At 42.8% G+C, this 19,086-nt stretch overlaps 1 protein-coding gene across 2 annotated transcripts in view; it reads left to right on the top strand.

Moving 5' to 3' along the window:
• Positions 1-6,058: 6,058 nt before the first annotated feature.
• EEA1 (early endosome antigen 1) overlaps positions 6,059-19,086 on the top strand; it is a 172,804-nt gene continuing 159,776 nt past the window's right edge. For both annotated transcript variants that reach the window (XM_059683773.1, XM_059683772.1), the window contains exon 1: positions 6,059-6,298. In XM_059683773.1, coding sequence (XP_059539756.1) covers positions 6,275-6,298 — 24 coding nt within the window. In that variant the 5' untranslated portion in view covers positions 6,059-6,274. The remainder of the gene's footprint in view (positions 6,299-19,086) is intronic.

Genomic DNA, 19,086 nt, shown 5'->3' with positions numbered 1-19,086 from the left:
CCCACGGTCCCTCCCTGGCTGGCCAACCTCCTGCATCCCTCTCTGGCCCTGAGATCATGCACCGGTGGGGGTCCCTTGGCCTGGCCTGTGTCCTTTTGCAATCTGGGCCCCATTAGGGCAGTGGTCGGCGAACTGCGGCTCGTGAACCACATGCGGCTCTTTGGCCCCTTGAGTGTGGCTCCTCCACAAAATTCCACATGCGGGCGCAGATGTACAGTGCAATTGAAACTTTGTGGCCCATGCGCAGAAGTCGGTATTTTGTGGAAGAGCCACACTCAAGGGGCCAAAGAGCTGCATGTGGCTCGCGAGCCGCAGTTAGCCGACCACTGCCTTAGGGGATGTTGAAGAGCCAGTTTCAGCCAGATCCTGCAGGTCAGGCCGAAGGACCCCACTGGTGCATGAATTCATGCACTAGGCCTCTAGTCCTATCTAATAAAAGACAAAAAGTGTAATTAACTGTACCCCCTCTATGCTTCCCATTGGCTAATCAGGGTGATATGGAAATTAACTGCCAACAAAGATGGTGGCCGGCAGCCACACAGCTGAAGTGAACATGAGGCTTGCTTGCTCCAGTGATGGAGGAAGCCAAGGTTCCCCGCCTGCAGCGGCCCGGCTCTGAGCTCCGGAAGCAATAATGTTTCAATTATAGAAGCTAAACAAACCCCAGATACCTGCTTTTAGCCGGCTGGGGCCTCAGAGCTGGGAGTGCCAGTGACGGCAACAATGTTTCAATCATAGAAGGTAAATAAATCCCAGAATTAAAAAAAAAAGATAAAAAGGAGAGGCTGGGAGCTTCAGTTGCCCGCCAACCTGAAAACGGCCCTCAGTCCTCCACCCAGACTGACCAGGCACCCCAGTGGGGACCCCCACCCTAAAGGGGTGTGGCCAGCCTGAAAACAGCCAGCAGCCCCTCATCCAGGCTGGCCAGGCACCCAGTGGGGATCCCCACCCTAAAGGGGGTGCGGGCAGCCTAAAAACAGCCATCAGCCCCTCACCCAGGCTGGCCAGGCACCCAAGCAGGACGTCCACCCTGATCCGGGACAACCTGCAAAGCAAACCAGCCGGCCCTCACCTGTGCACCAGGCCTCTATCCTATATAGTAAAAGGGTAATATGCAAACTGACCCTAACAGCAAAACGACTGGGAATGACTGGTTACTATGACACACATTGACCTCCAGGGGGCAGGCGCTCAATGCAGGATCTGCCCCCTGGTGGTCAGTGCGCTCTCACATGGGGGAACTCTGCTCAGCCACAAGCCAGGCTGATGGCTGCCAGTACAGTGGTGGTGGTGGGAGCCTCTCCTGCCTCCTCAGCAGCGCTAAGGATGTCTGACTGCAGCTTAGGTCTGCTCCCCGCTTGCAAGTGGACATCCCCCAAGGGCTGCAGGGCTGCCAGAGGGATGTCTGATTGCCATCTTAGGCCCAATCCCCCGGGGAGCAGGCCTAAGCCAGCAAGTGGTCATCCCCCGAGGGGTCCCAGACTCTGAGAGGGCACAGGCCGGGCTGAGGGAACCATCCCCCCACCCCCAGATTGCACAAATTTTTGTGCACTGGGCCTCTAGTGTAGGATATAAAACTGAAAGCAACAAATAAACAAACAATTAACAAAAACTCATAAACACAGACAACAATATGTTGGTTACCAGAGGGAAAGGAGAGTGTGGGGGAGGTAGTAAAGGGTGAAGGGGTTCAAATATATGGTAATGGAAGGAGATTTGACTTTGGGTGGCAAACACACAATTCAATATACAGAGGATATACCATAGAATTTTACACTTGAAATCTATATAATTTTATTAACCAATGCACTCCAATAAATTTAAGAAATAAAAAGATAGACAGTAGAGAAGTTATCAAATGAGCCTGAGAAGGAATGGTCATTGAGGAGAAAAAACAAAGTGTATTGTCAAGGAAGCCAAGAGAATAAAATAATTCAAGGAGAGTGTGGTCTACTATTTTGAGTGTAAATGAGAGTCAAAGTAAAAAACAATAAAGTTGTCACTGGATTAGGCAACATGTAGGTCATTTGTGATCCTAACATGAGCAGTCTCATTGGAGTAGGGAGAAGGTTTGACTGGAGTGGGTTAAAAAAGAAAATGCAAGGTAAAAGTGAAACAACTGTAAGTGTGAAGGCCATTTTGGTGTTCTAGAGAAAGAAGACAGGAGGAGGGTGTAACTGGACTGCTGCTGGACTGTGCTGAGTTCCTCCCTGAGGTCTGTGGCTATACTGGTAATGAAAAATGAGCCCAATTGCCCCAGTTGTATATGTGCGTCTCTAGTGATATTAAGCACAGAGTAGGTGGATAGTTGGGTTCGGCTTTTGCTAGATGAAAACAACAGAGGAAGAGAGAGGTGAAGAAGTTAAATAAATTTACAAAGGTGTGGGGATGGATTATAAAGTTGGATCATACAAAACTAGATTTTGATGGAAATGAGGACTCTAGGGAAATGGGTGATAGTAAGAAAGTAAGAGGAGCCAGTGGGCTGGAGGTCTTGGTGAGGTCAAAGAACTGATGGAATATTGGTATAAGAGAGCTGAATGAATAGGATATAGTGGCCAGATAGGGTAAAAGACCTGTTATATGTGGGAAGCTGCTAGATTAGTGAAGGGTATTTTTACACCCACTGCTTATTTTCTTTTGCAGTAATCAAGTTCTCTAGCATATTATTCCAGTGATGGAGTTATCATAAATTGCAGGTGTGGATGAAAAGGGGCCGCAAGCTAACCTAACTCAGGGAAGGCCTGTGTGGCGGCCTTGCAAACTAAGAGAACTAAAGTAACCACAAAGGATGGTCTGAAATTAAAACCTTTTACTTGAAAAGCAGTTTACCAGTATAGTGGGTAGTCATGTCCTAGGCCAGTATCTTCCCTGAAAAAGATGAACTTCGTCTTTACTGAACTTATTTCTTTTGCATCAAAGGTAACATACCTGTAGAATGTCAGGGTAACTTGTAACTTCTCTTTTCCCAGACTCCCAGGGCACAACCAATGTGCAGGGTGCCAGGGCAGAGACCACAAATTCCCTCATTGTTATTGTTATCTTAATTGTTGACTGTTAACTATCCTATACCCACCTATGTAAAAGAAGTATGTATCTATCACTTTACTTTTTATTTAATACTAGAGATTTCCCCACATTGCTTTCTCCCACCTCCCTAATCTATCAGTAATGGCATTCATGTAATCCACTTACATCTCCTCTTTTGATTGTAATGTATAAAAAAACAAGGTGAAAAACCACCATTCTCCAGAGCATTATCTCAATATGTTGAGATTCTGCTTCCTGGCAATTGTCAACAGTTTGACTCAAACTTACAAAAATTCTTTACAGATTTGGGTGTTTCTTATGTTAACACAGGGGAGCACACAGATTTTTTAATAACCCAGTTGCTAAGATGAGAGTCTATTTATTAGAAGATTCCATAGGAGAATTCCAGTAAAGATGGTCTTAGCTTGTGACATTATAAGCAGCTTTAAACAAAATTAATTTTTGAAAAACAAATAAAAAAGAGATACAAATATCATTTTAAATGGAAAAAAGTGTTTTCTTTCTCTATTTACAATACTTTTGACACCAAATGTATGGGGTTTTAATCCACGCCAAGCAATTGTCCAATTTTCTGGACACCAACTGGGTGTCCTACAATTCAGTTCAATTCTGGTACTAACTACCCAGAGTTAGCACAGACTCCACGGACTAAGGGCTCACTCAGTCCCACAAGAACACCCTCCACTTCAGACACCAGTCAAAAGTCCCAAGTTGTCACCTTTTCTCTTACCAACTGGCTATAATTTGGGGGTTCCCACAACACCATCCTCAGGATCCTCAGGTTCAATAATTTTTTATAACAGCTCAAAGAACTCAGAGAAATGCTTCACTTACTATTACCAGTTTATTATAAAGGATACAACTCAGGGACAGCTTAAATAGGAGAGACGCATAGGGCAAGTTATGAAGCAAGGGACTCAGAGCTTCTCTTTTTTCTCCAGGCACATCATTCTCCCAGTACCTTGATGGGTTCACCAACTTGGAAGTTCTCCAAACCCCATTGTTTACGTTTATTATTATTATTATTTTTTAATGGAAATTCCATTACATAGGCATAATTTATTGCCTATTGATGATGAATTCTTCCAGCCCCTCTTTCCTCCTGTAAGTGGAGGGGGTGGGTCTGAAAATTTAAACCTTCTTTTTAAAAAATGTATTTTTAATGATTTCAGAGAGGAAGGGAGATAGAAACATCAATGATGAGAGAGAATCATTGATAGGCTGCCTCCTGCATGCCCCACACTGGGGATCAAGCTGGCAACCTGGGTATGAGTCCTGACCAGGAATCAAACTCTGACCTCCTGGTTCATAGGTCAATGCTCAACCACTGAGCCACGCCAGCCGGGCTGAAAATTTAAACCTTCTAATCATGCCTAGGTCTTTCTGGAGATGAACCCCAGTTCTAAAGCTATTAGGGAGCCCAGGCCAGAAGTCATTCATTAGCATAAAAAAAGATAATTACCACTCTGAGGATTTCAAGGATCTTAGGAGCTCTGGTGTCAGGAACCAGGGTCAAAGGTCAAATATTAGAATGAAAGATGCTCCTAGCACCCTAACAGTGAGGAAATTACAAAGGTTTTAGAAGCTCTGTGTCAGGAACTTGGGGCAGACACCAAATATGTATTTATTATATCACACAGTTTTATCACCTTAGTCGGTGCAAATATTTCCCATATTGTATGAAAATAATGCACCTGTGTCTGGAAAGATGGAAAAGTGTGCATTTTGCTCTGTTTGCCTGAAAGTACTTAAGTGTTCTATTATCAATAGTGATTAATAATATATTAGTTGCAGGCATGACTCTTTTGCTGCACTATTAGGCACACAGAAAAAATAGAACGTTTGGGATAGAAACATGTTACATCATATAATATTTTACACTTTACAAAACACTTTTACATTAACTCATTTGAGAGCAATATTTGTTTATTTGTTGCATCTTTTCGAAAGTCTATAAATACTTTCCAATAAGCAGTCCAATCATTGCTTTGTAGATTTCAGCCCCCCACTTCCTAGGTAAATTACATTATTCCCTCCAGTTCCCTGTAAAGTCAAACCTCTTAGATTGTGAATACTAGCAGAATGGTAGGACTCTGAAGTTGTGATTTTTCACTTTAAATAATGACATCGTTCCAGTCTTAAGTCCACGTCCTTGTTTTGACACGTTATCTGTGACCTTATTATTTTTTTCTTAATCTATAAAGCAGACATATTAATGCCAATTCCCTTCATATATCTGTTATCAGAATAGGGTTTAAACTTTCTTAGAATGGGCTAAACATGGGCTTCAGAAAGATAAAGTGCAACATGTTAGCGACATCAGTCCATTAAATAATGTTGCTATAATCCCCCTTCCCCCTCAAAAAAAAAAAAAAAAACCCAAAAAAAACTCCCCCCCAAAACACCCGAACTTCTCTTTGCTAACTACAATTCCAGTTTCTCCCTACCCTTTCTCCCGATTCGTTACTTTCTGAAGCAGGAAGGTAGTAGGGATAAGAAGCCAGGAGTCGGTCAAGGGCACCCAAGTCCCACAGCGATTCTCTCCTTTGCTTCCACCCCGGCGCCTCCGGAAGAAATAAGAGTCCAGTCCGTTCTCCTCCAGGCCAGGGTCACATTGACAACTTACAGAACCGCCTGCGGCGCCGTAGCCGGGCACCCATCCCGGAGCCTCCTCCTCCGGGCCCGGCCAGGGACCCCCGCACGGGGCCCCAGGTTCCCCGCCCGCCTCCCTAGCGGGCACGTGGTGGGAGCGCGGGCGCGGCCTCGGACGGAGCCCGAGGGAGCGCTCGGACGCCACCGTTTCTCCCGACCTCCGGAAGGAGCGGCGGCCCGGATCCCGCCACCTGTCCGTCACGCAGTCGCTCACGCCACACCGCTTCCGATTGGTGCGAGGCCTGGCCAGGCCCCTTCCAGCCCCGCCCCCCGCGGATGGACAGGCCGGGAGGGCGGGGCGTTGTCGGGCGGACCCGCCCAGCTGTCAGTTTACGGGGGCGGCCCGGCGGCGGGCGGACGCTCGCCGGCTGCCTCGTCGCTGGCTCACGCGCGCTCCCTCTCGCCGCCTGTGGGGAAATCCGGGCCGCTCCAGGGGCCGCCGCCACCGCCTCGTCCCGACCTCCTTCTGGGTCCCCTCCTGGCTAAGTTCCTTCCTCGCGCTCACCCTCGAGTAGGCAGTGGCCCGGCGTGGGTCCGGAGAGCCACCGCGGCGCGCCGGGCTGCTTAAACCATGTTAAGGAGGATTTTGCAGAGGGTAAGAGAGGGAAACCGTCTTCCCGGCGGCACGTGAGCGGGCGGTCCCGAGCCCGGGGCTGCGGGTGGCGCCGCCGCCGCGCTGAGCAGCCGAGCGGGCGGCGCGGGCCCCCTCCTCCTCTAGGCCCTGCCGCCCGGGAGGCGATTAGGCCGCGGTCGTCCGCCCGGGGTCAGGCCGTGGGGGCAGGGAGGGCGTCCGGGGCGGCAGCGGGCGGCAGGCCGGAGCCCGGGGCCTGGAGCCCGTCCTCCGCGGCCCCGCGCGCCCAGGCCCGGCGCCCCGCTGCGGCGCGGGGCTGTCAGTGCGAGAGGCGGCGGGCGGGAGGGTGTGGTACCGCGTTCCTCCGGATCCCAGACTGGGCGTGCGGGTGGAGTTCTTGCCTGCGGACCGCCTGCCGGGCCGGAGGTCGCCCCGCGGGAGGGCGCGGCAGCTTGCTGAGCGCGAGCCCCACTCTCCGCGCCCACGGTGACCCCCACCTTTACCCCACGCGCACCTGTCACGCAGGGCTTCGGGTTTGCATCTGGACCCTGTTGGAGGGTAGTGTGGCGAAACCCGGCCTAGCGTGGGCCCGATCCTGGTACCCACACTTACTGGCAAAGTCAGCTGAGAAAGAAGACATTACTCACAGTTGGAAACTTTTTTTTTCTTCCCCAATTAAAAATGCATTTTCCTCTCCCAGCCAGTCTCTTTTTTGTGCTCTCCAAGAATAAATCCGCAGTTAGCGTGATCCAGTGGTATACGTTTACCCCTTCACTTTCTACCAGTGCTCTCTGTATTTAAAAATCTGGAAAAAAACTGGAAAAAAAAGATTAGAGCTTAGGAAAGCTGTAGGTGTATTGTTTAGCAATCAGTTCCTATAATGACATAAACTCTATTTTCCTAATCTATTTAGTTACTGTACTCAATTTTTATTTGTTTTGGATGGCTTTTTGAGACTAATAGGTTGCAACAAAATGTAAATGCTTCTGTAGTTGGTGCTAAACCCATATATTGGTTATTGTGTGAGTAGGATAACTGATTCAAAAGACAGAAGAAATTAGTGAATTTGTGATATTCACCCAATGTGCCAAAGACAGTGGAGTCAACCACTATATACAAAGGGGGTATTCTTGTTTTGGCATAGCTTTTGTGACATCTTCAAGGCATGTGAAACTTGGTCATATGTCAGGGGTAGAAATAGTTAACTTCTTATCTGCCACCCTTTATTGACATTTGATGATTTTTTTGCATTGGTTTTGTCAGAGATTTTTTTTTTTAAATCTTCATAAACTGGTGATTTAGGCAATAGCAAGGGTATGCCATTTGCTCTTGCCATAGGTTTTTGTGTTTAACAGTAAAGACATCTGTGCATGATTTACTTGTAGTGCTTAATGATTTTCCTTTTATCAGACCCGGAGGAATGAATTACCTCATGCCTCAGATTTTTTTGTCATGGTTCCAGAACCAAAAATTAGTTTTCCTGTGGTTTCTTTTAAAGTTTAGTTGTCAGCCCTAGCCGGTTTGGCTCAATGGATAGAGTGTTGGCCTGCGGACTGAAGGGTCCCAGGTTCGAAGAGTCCCAGGTTCGATTCCGGCCAAGGGCACATACCTGGGTTGTGGGCTAGATCCCCATTGTGGAGCGTGCAGGAGACAGCCGATCAATGATTCTCTCTCATCATTGATGTTTCTATTTCTCTCTTCCTCTCTTTTCCTCTCTGAAATCAATAAAAATATATATAAAAAATAAAGTTTGGTTTTCAGAAATATGGGATGCTTTCCAGGACTCTTAATGTTGTTAAGCGTTACAGTTATATAAAGATAATTTTTAGTGTTGGTGCATATACATCAACTGTTGCATACATTTCTGATGAAACTGCAAAATTGGAATTTATTCTGGTTATTTGCTGAGATGTGATATGGAATTATCACATATGAATGTCAGTTGACAATTGAGTTTCTTGACCATGGCACTATTGATATTTGTGCCTGGATAATTTTTTGTTTTGGGGAGCTGTCCTTTACAGTGTAAGATGTTTAGCAGCATCCCTGGCTTCTATCCACTAAATGCCAGTAGCACTCCCCAAATCCTCTTCCCCTTATGTGACAACTAAAAATACCTCCAAGACTTTACCAGATATCCCTTAGGGACTACATTGCCCCTGGTTGAGAAACACTGTGTTAAATGTACATACTCTTTTATAGGAAAGTTTGAATTGTTTCTCACATTAATTACACTCCCCCCCCCCCCCCCCCAGTGTACTTATATTGAGTATCAGTAAATACCAGTGATAGGCTAGGGGCTGGGAACCAGTTAAATAAGATATGGCCCCTTCATTTAGAACTCACAGCCTACTTGTGGAAGTGGACATTTAAAAGTAGTGATTAATGTGCTATGTAATAGAAGAGTGAAGAGTGCCCTGGGAGCTACTTTGTAGGAGGGTGTTGGGGCAGTCATGAAAAACTTCCGGAAGGAAGGCATATTCGAAGCTCAAAAGAGGGAAGGGCATATCTAGCAGAATGTTCAATATATGCCAAGACATGGAGTCATAAAAGGGTGGGTAATATTAGGGGGAACATGAACAATTAAGTTTAGGAAGTGAAATGATGCCCAGGGATTGGTGGGAGATGAGACTCCAGAGGTAGCTACAGACCAGGTTAGGAGAGTCCTTGAGTGCCTGCCGAAGTTCAGCTATTACCTTAGAGATGGGACAGTGTTAATGGCCAGCATTTAATAGGGGCATTTTGATAAAAGTCTTAAAGAAATCTTATGATTTTATTAATAGTTTAGAATCTAGACTATATATTTTAGTAACTCCACAGATGATATTTATTAACAAGTATAACTGAAATCTTATTTATTTATTTATTTATTTATTTATTTTATTTCAGAGAGGAAAGGAGAAGGAGAGAGATAGAAATATCAATGATGAGAGAGAATCATTGATTGGCTGTCTCTTGCATGCCCCCACTGGGGATAGAGCCACAACCCAGGCATGTGCCCTGATGGGGAATCAAACAGTGACCTCTTGGTACATAGGTTAATGATCAACGGTTGAGCCATGCCAGTTGGGCTGAAATCTTTAAATTATATAACGTAGTAACTATTTTATTTTATCCCACCCTGATAACCTTACTTCTCAGCAGAGATATTAAGATAGAAGATTTAAAAGTAAAGTTGCTGATTTAGAGATTCTTTGAAATAGTATCAATGCTTTGACATTAGATTGCATTTCTTTAACATTGTTTCTAGATTACTTTTTTTTTAACTGTTGTAATTTCCTTTGGAATAGTGCCCTTTAAATAGAATTTTTGAAAGAAGAAACAGACAATGTATAGTTATAATTCAGAGTCTTTGAACATCACCAATAAGGTCCCAGGGTACTTTAGAAAACTTAGTGTCTGATTCCCTTCCTCCTTCTCCTCTTTCTAAAGGGTGTCTCTCTGAGGCTTGAAAAGGTCTGGGAAAAAAAAATTGAGGTCCCTCCAATATGTGTATATTGATTATTTTGCTTAATAGTCCTCTGAAGAGAAATGTGAATTTAAAGTGCTGATGGCCAGAAAGATGATCAGCATTTAGTACTTTAGGCAGTTTATAAACTTTGTTGCTTTTCTTTCTTGACTTACTGTAATTTAACATTTGTGTATTCTATGTAGTTTTACTGGTCTGTATCAATAATATTGCAAAAGAAAAATGGTTATAATTATTATAGAATTGTAGAAGTAGGAGACTTTTATGGTCAACAGGTCTGTCTCTCTGATAAAAAAATGAGAAAGTAGAAACAGAGATTCAGTGATTTATCTAAGCAACACAGTTTGATGTGAAAACAAATTTTTCCAACTCCCAATCTATTTCTCTTTTCTTGACATCTTGTCTCTCCCCATCCCCCACTTCAAACTGGTATGGTTAGTACTATGCTAGTTACTGTGGAAGGCAGGTACTAGTATAGGAAAAAATATGAGACATAACTTCTCACTCAATGAACTTATATGATTAAGTGCCAAAGTAAATGATATAGCGAATGAAGGCTATAGTAGTACAGAGGAGGAAAGATCAGAAATGAGCCTGCATCAGTGGGAAGTCTCCTTGGAGAAAATGGGCATGAGAAAATGGGTTTTCTTTTGAAGGCGTGTGATTAGGAAAGGAAGAGAAAAGTTTCCTTCTAGGAAGGAGTTACGGTATAAGCAATGACTCAGAGATGAGAATGAGTACAGTCTTCCTGCCCACACTCCTTCTTTTGCATATTGTCTTTCAGTAAACAAATATTTATGATATTTGCTATGTGCTAAATACTGGGACACAACAGTGAATAAGACACAATCTCTATCTTTAGGTAGCTTAAAACTAAGTGATTTTTAGAGAGAGAGATATTTTTAGAGTAGAAAGAAATTGAAAGAGAAGTTTACAAAAATAGTGTTATACCTCATTTTGGAGATTTTGTTTAGCTCAGCCCTGTCCAATGCAGATGAGTCACATAAATAGTTTAAAGTTGCAAGTAGCCACATTTAAAAAAAGTAAAAATAAAGAGGTGAAATTAATTTTAAAAATATATTTCCTTTGACCTGGTATATCTAAAATATTTTAAAATGTAATCAATATAAAAATTAGCAATTAGATACTTTACATTCTTTTTTGCAATAACAGCACATCTCAATTTGGACTAATCATATTTCAACTGTTCAACTGCCTCATATAGCTGGCAGCTACTGTATTGGATAGTGCTGGTCTAGTTGACTACATATATAATTTTTAACTTTTTATTTAGAACTAATTATAAACTTATAGAGTTTCAAGAAGACAATAATACAAGGAACAGTTGTATACGCTATATCCAGATTCACCTGTTATTTAACATTTTATTCTATTTGTTTTATTATTTGCTCAGTTTTTTCTCTCTCCATCTCTGTAATATTTTTTCTTTCTTAATCATTTCAGGATTAGTTATGGTCCTTTACCTCTGAATACTTAAGTGAATATTAGGGTTATTTTCTTGCATAACCACAGTATAGTTATGAACTACATAAATTTACATTGATCCCATTTATTATTCATCATTTCAGTTTTGTCAGTTAATCTGATAAAGTTCTTTGTAGCATTCTCCCTCTCCAGTATAGAGTCCAGTTAGGGTTAGATATTATATTTACTTGTCATGCTTTAGCCTCTGTTAATATGGAAAATTTCCACAGCATTTCTTTGTAATTTATGACATTTGTGAAGAATGCAGATTCCCCCTTGCTTTTTTAATTTCCCCTAAAACAGTGATGGCGAACCTTTTGAGTTCGGCGTGTCAGCATTTTGAAAAACCCTAACTTAACTCTGGTGCTGTGTCACATATAGAAATTTTTTGATATTTGCAACCATAGTAAAACAAAGACTTATATTTTTGATATTTATTTTATATATTTAAATGCCATTTAACAGAAAAATCAACCAAAAAAATGAGTTCGCGTGTCACCTCTGACACGCGTGTCATAGGTTTGCCATCACTGCCCTAGAATGTTCTTCATGTTGTATTTGTCTTATGTTTTCTTTCTTTTTTTAAAAAATATATATCTTTATTGGTTTCAGAGAGGAAAGAAGGAGGAGAGAGAGAGAGAAACATCAGTGATGAGAGAGAATCATTGATTGGCTGCCTCCTGAACACCCCACACTGGGGGTCGAGCCCGCAACCCAGGCATGTGCCCTGACTGGGAATCTAATCATGACTTTCTGGTTCATAGGTTGATGCTCAACCACTGAGCCACTCTGACCAGGCTTGTCTGATGTTTTCTTGTGATTAGATCAGAATTATGCATTCTTGGTCAGAATGTTTCCTAGAAGATGTGTCTTTCTCAGGTTATCACATCAGGAGGCCCATGATGTCTTTCTGTCTCTCATAGGTGATATTAATTTTAATTACCTTGTCAAAGGTCAAGCTGTAGCTTGACCTTTTTTCCAATTTTTCAACTGGATAATTGCAGGAAGTCGGTCCATCCTTGCTGTTTCAAGGGACCTGGCATATATGGCATATGGTTCTTAATATGTTTACTCACCTTCTTGGCGCTGTGTTTTAACCAAGGTCACCTCTCCGAGAAAGGTTGAATCCCCAGGTAGGGATTTTCCCCTGAAGTTAGGGAGGGAATAAAACCCTTCAACTAAGTGCCAGGCGAGTAATTAATCCCTTTAACTACGAACAATCATGCTTAAACTACATAATCTTTTCTCCCTGGAATGGAGATAAGAAACGCCCTAACCTTTGTAATAGAAATTGACAGGATTAGAATCAACTGGTATAAATACAGATGCAACAAGACAACAACAGACAGAACTCAGAACTCAGAACACAGAACTCATGAGACAGAATTCAGAACACAGAACTCAGAACACAGGGCTTGGAAGACAGGACCAAGAGAGACAGAGCCTAGGCACAGAACCTACACAGAACGTTCTCTAGAGACAGAAGAACTTCGCTGGAGAGAGCATGCCGGAGGATCCTGGAGAGGGACTGGCCTCGGAGCCTAGAGACAGAGCCTAGCGGGAGAACATGGCAAGGGATCCTGGACTGAACCTGACTACAGAGATTGGCAGGAGAACCTGACTGGAACCTGGACACTGAACCTGACTGGAGAGCCTGGACAGAACCTGGCTGGAGAACCTAGCGAGGGAACATGGCTACAGAACCTCGCTGGAGATCCGGGCTAGAGATCCTGGCTAGGTTGCTGATCAACTGAACGCTGTCTCCATGTCATTCCTTCTTCGCCGACTCCGTCCACACCTTTGGGGACCCCTGGACCCGCTGGGGTTGGACCCCGGCAGATAATAATTATTCTTTTTTCCTTTGCATCTAATAGGCAAATACATATGAGAGGATACAAATATCCTGGCCCTTATCAAAATTTCCCCTAGACTTAACATCCATTATTGATTAACACCCGATTTAGTCTTCACCACAGTGATGGCAAAACGATGATTTTCCCATTTCAGCATTCCCTCTGCATTTACTAATTTGGTTCTTGGCATTCCTTCCTAGCTCCTTTCCTAGTCCTAGCTTCCTTCCCTAGAAGTTGTCTTCCCTCTCAGCTCCATATCTCCCACTTTCCTTTTCTATTGGTATGAACTCATAATTTTAATTTTTTTATGGTTTATATTCATCACTGTACTTAATCATTTTGATGCTCAAATTATTTCAGATTTGAACAGTGGGAGCCCTTTTTTTAAATTAAATCTTTATTGTTCAGATTATTACAGTTCTTCCCCTTCCCCCCCGCCCCACCCATAGTTCCCCTCCACCCGGTTCCCACCCCACCCTCTGCCCTTACCCGCCCCCCCACTGTCCTCATCCATAGGTGTACGATTTTTGTCCAGTCTCTTCCTGCACCCCCACACCCCTTTCCCCCCTGAGAATAGTCAATCCACTCCCTTTCTATGCCCCTGATTCTGTTATATTCACCAGTTTGTTCTGTTCATCAGATTATTTATTCACTTGCTTTTTAGATTCACTTGTTGATAGATGTGTATTTGTTGTTCATAATTTGTATCTTTACCTTTTTCTTCTTCTTCCTCTTCTTAAAGGATACCTTTCAGCATTTCATATAATACTGGTTTGGTGGTGATGAACTCCTTTAGCTTTTCCTTATCTGTGAAGCTCTTTATCTGACCTTCAATTCTGAATGATAGCTTTGCTGGATAAAGTAATCTTGGTTGTAGGTTCTTGCTATTCATCACTTTGAATATTTTTTGCCACTCCCTTCTGGCCTGCAAAGTTTCTGTTGAGAAATCAGCTGACAGTCGTATGGGTACTCCCTTGTAGGTAACTGACTTTCTTTCTCTTGCTGCTTTTAAGATTCTCTCTTTGTCTTTTGCTTTTGGCATTTTAATTATGATGTGTCTTGGTGTGGTCCTCTTTGGATTCCTTTTGTTTGGGGTTCTCTGCGCTTCCTGGACCTGTGAGTCTATTTCTTTCACCAGGTGGGGGAAGTTTTCTGTCATTATTTCTTCAAAGAGGTTTTCAATATCTTGCTCTCTCTCTTCTTCTGGCACCTGTATAATTCTGATGTTGGTACGCTTGAAGCTGTCCCAGAGGCTCCTTACACTGTCTTCATATTTTTGGATTCTTTTTGTTTTTCCGGTTGGGTGTTTTTTGCTTCTTCGTATTTCAAATTGTTGACTTGATTCTTGCGATCCTCTAGTCTGCTGTTGGAACTCTGTATAATATTCTTTATTTTAGTCAGTGTATGCTTAATTTCTAGTTGGTCCTTTTTCATACCCTCGAGGGTCTCACTAGATTTCTTGAGGGTCTCACTACATTTATCAGCGGTTTCTAGAAAATTCTTGAAAAACCTTATAAGTGTGGTTTTGAACTCTATATCCAGTAGTTTGCTTTCCTCCATTTCTGTCATTTGTGACCTGTTTCTTTGTCTCCACATTTTTTATGCATCCCTGTGTTGATAGACTGGCTATCTGTGCTAGGTGTCCTATAGGGCCCAGTGGCTCAGCCTCCCCAATTACCTGAGGTGGACACTCTTGGTGCACCCCCTTGTCTTTGTGCACAGTCTTATTGTAGTTAAGCCTTGATTGTTGTAGATATCACTGGGAGGAATTGACCTCCAGGCCAGTTGGCTGTGAGAATCAGCTGTGTCTGCAGTGGGAGAACTTCTGTGCTGGAGACACCCTTCTGGGGGAAGACTTGCTTCAGTGGAGCTTTGGTGCTTACTGAGTCTGCCTCCTGAGTGTGTCCCTTATGGATCTGAGGAGTTGTAATCTGGATAGTCCCACTCTGACCACTGGGTACACTGGCTATTGGATCTCTAAGGAGGTGCTAATTTAGCCTCTGCCTGAGGCTACCAGCAGGAGCTATGGAGAGATCTGCAGATTCCTCTTCTTTGTTTGGGGTTTGGAGGTGCCCAGATGAGGCCCAGCTGTGAAGCAATGCAAGCTGCTGTGGGGCCTTGGGCCTTCTTTTGGAAGTTCTGGGTCTCTCTGACCCAGCTGCAGTTTGTTAGGTAATTTTATATTGCAAAGGGCCAGTTCATTCATATGCAAAAGCCTCTGTGCACAGCTTGGGTGGGGTGGGGTCTCAGGGAATCAACAGGTCGGAGCAAACTGCTATGGCTGATCCTCAGTCCTGCCCTAAGAGGCCCCGGTTCTCAGTGTCCCGCAGTAATCACTGCAAGCACCTCTGAGAGAAAGCCACCCTCTAGTTCCGCCCGATGCCAGACAGTCCAGTTTCTTCCCGTATGAGTCTGGGTCCCCAGAGACTCGCCCGGAACTCGAGTTCAGAGCAGTCGGGAGCTTGAGACTCCCTCCCGATTGAAAAAGACAACCATGTCCTCAGTTCCCAGCCCTTTCCATGTGCGCCTCCGTACCTCTGCACTTTACTTCTGCACCTCCTCTGAGTCTCAGTGTGCTTTTCTCTTTCCTTCTAGTTGTAGAATCTCCACTCAGCAAGCCTTCCTGTGGTTCTGGATGATGTCCGTTTTGTCTTTTAGTTGTGTTTTTGAAGTGGTTGTGCGAGGCAGCAATTTCCGGTGTTTACCTATTTGCCATCTTGGTTTCTCTCAGTGGGAGCCCTTTTAAGATGGCTCCTGTGTCCTTTGACATGTCCTTATCATTTTTTAAAATTAAATCTTGCCAAAACCGGTTTGGCTTAGTGGATAGAGCGTCGGCCTGCGGACTGAGGGGTCCCGGGTTCGATTCCAGTCAAGGGCATGTACCTGGGTTGCGGGCACATCCCCAGTGGGAGATGTGCAGGAGGCGGCTGATCGATGTTTCTCTCCCATCGATGTTTCTAACTATCTCTCTCCCTTCCTCTCTGTAAAAAACCAATAATATTAAAAAAAAAATTAAATCTTTATTATTGAAAGTATTATATATGTCCCTTTTTTTCCTCCTTTTAGCCTGCCCCTCCCCCTTTCACCACCCTATTGTGTGTATCCTTGGGTTATGCATATAGGCAAACAAGTTCTTCGGTTGATCTCTTCCCACTCACCCATCCTCCCCAGCCTTCCCTCTGAGCCTCTATAATTTTTTTTTTTTTGAGCTCTTCCTTACTTTCTGGCATAACAAAGTATTTCAGGCTCATCCTTTATCTACCCTTTCCCAGCCCTGAAATGAACCATTTCAACCATTTCTCTGAGGAGCCCTTTCTTTTCAGTGGGGAATGGTATTAGAGACCATTAGTTGGGTGATTTTCCTTCTTGTTTCTTTCAACACACAAATCTAACTGAAATTTTGAACTTTATTCTATAGGCATTAGTAAATCAATAAGATTTTATTTTATTTTTATTTTTTTTTTAAATATATTTTATTGATTTCTTACAGAGAGGAAGGGAGAGAGATAGAGAGTTAGAAACATCGATGAGAGAGAAACATCGATCAGCTGCCTCCTGCACACCTCCTGGGGATGTGCCCGCAACCCAGGTACATGCCCTTGACCGGAATCGAACCTGGGACCTTTCAGTCTGCAGGCCGACGCTCTATCCACTGAGCCAAACCGGTTTTGGCAATAAGATTTTATTAAACAGTGAAATATATTTAGCACGGAGGGGAGGAAAAATTCTTTTCCACTTTCTTTGGGCCTTTGGCTGGGCCTAAGAATTAAACTGACATAAGACAGATTAACAGGAGAAAAGCATACACATTTTTACATGTACATGAGAGCCTTCATAAGAGAATGAAGACCCAAATAAATGACCAGAACAGAAAGTGTATAGACCTTTTAGACAAAGAAATGATACATTTGTGAAGAATTGACAAGACCAATGCTCTGGGGAAGGGGTAGTAAATGGCGAAGAAATAACTAGGAAGATAAGGATGAGTTTAACAAGGTTTGTTTTTATAGGTTTCTCAGCCCCAAATTCTGTCTCTGGTGATAAGGATGCCTTCTACCCTATTGATACAGGGAGTGTTTTACCTTTTGCTTTCAGGAAGACAAAAGACGCTCAGAGTGTCCTTTTCGCATATGCTATTTTTTAAGTGCTTTTAGTTAAAAATTATCAATATGCCAAAGTGGCATATTTTGGGGTGATATATTTGGGTTTTCTTCAGGCACATAGTAGGAGTTAATATTTGTTGAAATGAGTATTAAAAGGAATGTTTTGGGAAGATTAATTTGCCAGTGTTACATGTGATGTATTAAAACCATAGGAGAGTATAGACAGAGATCAGATAGAAGTGATTTTAATATTTTAGGCATAATATTTTAATTATGATTTATATTAGAATGATGGCTATGTGAGCTGCAACAAAGGTGATGAATAGGGCAGACCTTTTGAACATATTCCCCAAACATCTATTATGGGTCTACTATGTGCTGTGGACATATGTTGAGTGAAACAGACATAAACCCCTGAGGAGCTTAGTGTCCAGAGGAGAAGAGAGGAACTGTTGGAAGAACTACATAATTATATGGTCAAATCCTTAGCTGAATGTTAGAAAGGAAAAGCACAGGGAACCCCAAGAGCACTCAGCAAGAAGGCCTTGATCTAAACTAAGATGCTAAGGAAGGCATCCCAGATTAGTTACACATTTAAGTTTCATTAAATTATTATTTATTTATTGAAATGAATTTTTAAAAGTAGGATTAATTTTCTCTGTATAGATTTATTTTCAGTATGTTAAGGTTAAGGAAGAGATTATCAGGGCCAGAACTAAGTTTTCTCTTCTAATCACAGTGATCTTTTGTGTGAGCTAGAGAATATAATTTAGTGGTTAAGAATGAACTTTGGAGCCGTACTACCTGCGTAGTATCCACACCCCATTTACTAGCTGAGTAGCTTTTTGGCAAGTTACTTGACTTCTTTGTGTCTCATTAAAATGGTCAGAATACTAGTACCCTTCACATAGGGTTGTTGTGAGGACTAAATGAATCAATACATGTAAAGGTCTTAACAGTATCTAGCACACAGTAAGCTCTCTATAAAAGTTAGCTGCTGCTAATATTGGTATTATTGTTATTATTATACACTCTAAATTTCTTCAAGGAACACTTCTTATCACTCCCTTGTTTTAACTTTTTTTTCCCAAATCTCAATTTGTGTGTGTGTGTGTGTGTGTGTGTGTGTGTGTGTGTGTGTGTAGAAATTTATTCATCATATTGAACATTTGTTCTGTGCTAATTGCTCTGCTGGGCTTAGGGATAAAAAAATTCTTGAGTTTTAATGGGAGAGACAGATACTTAAATAATCACAAAGAAATGTGATAAATGTTAATAGAGCCACAGGAAATATTTGAGTACAAAAGAAAAAGTAATTATGTGGCAGAGGGTGAGAGAGAATTGGAGCAGAGACAGGGAATGGAGATTGTTGAAGGCCTTGCAGAAGCTGGAAGAGTGACAAAGGCAAGGAAGAGCAATGGAGAGAAGTTATTTTAGAGACAGGGACCAAGTAAATGCAAGAGTATCTCTGCATGGGGATAGGAATAGTTATAAGAGATGAGACTGGAAAGGTATTGGACTTTATACTATACACAATAAGAAGCCATGGAAAGTTTTTAAGTGATCAAATTTGTAATAAGGAAAACCCTCAAAAATATTTTTCCTAGGTAATCTTTATAAAAAGTAAATCAGGTGAATTAATCACTCTTCTGTTTAAAGTCTGTTGGTGACTACTCAGTGTCCAGAGAAGATGTCCAGATTCTTTACCTTGGCACACATGCACATAGTGCTCTGGCCCTGTTAACTCCATTTCAGACTCATCTTCATGCATCTCTGTACATATGCTGACCTTGTTATCTTCACTAATTGCGTTTCCCACAACATACCCTGTTACCTCATCAAACCTCTATAGAAGCTCTTTATTCTGCTCAGAGTGTCCTTCAGTCACTTGTCCACATTGCT

The sequence above is a fragment of the Myotis daubentonii genome, chromosome 2 (assembly GCF_963259705.1).
Source record: "Myotis daubentonii chromosome 2, mMyoDau2.1, whole genome shotgun sequence".
Classification (NCBI taxonomy): domain Eukaryota; kingdom Metazoa; phylum Chordata; class Mammalia; order Chiroptera; family Vespertilionidae; genus Myotis; species Myotis daubentonii.
This window is presented reverse-complemented; position numbering and strand designations above follow the sequence as displayed.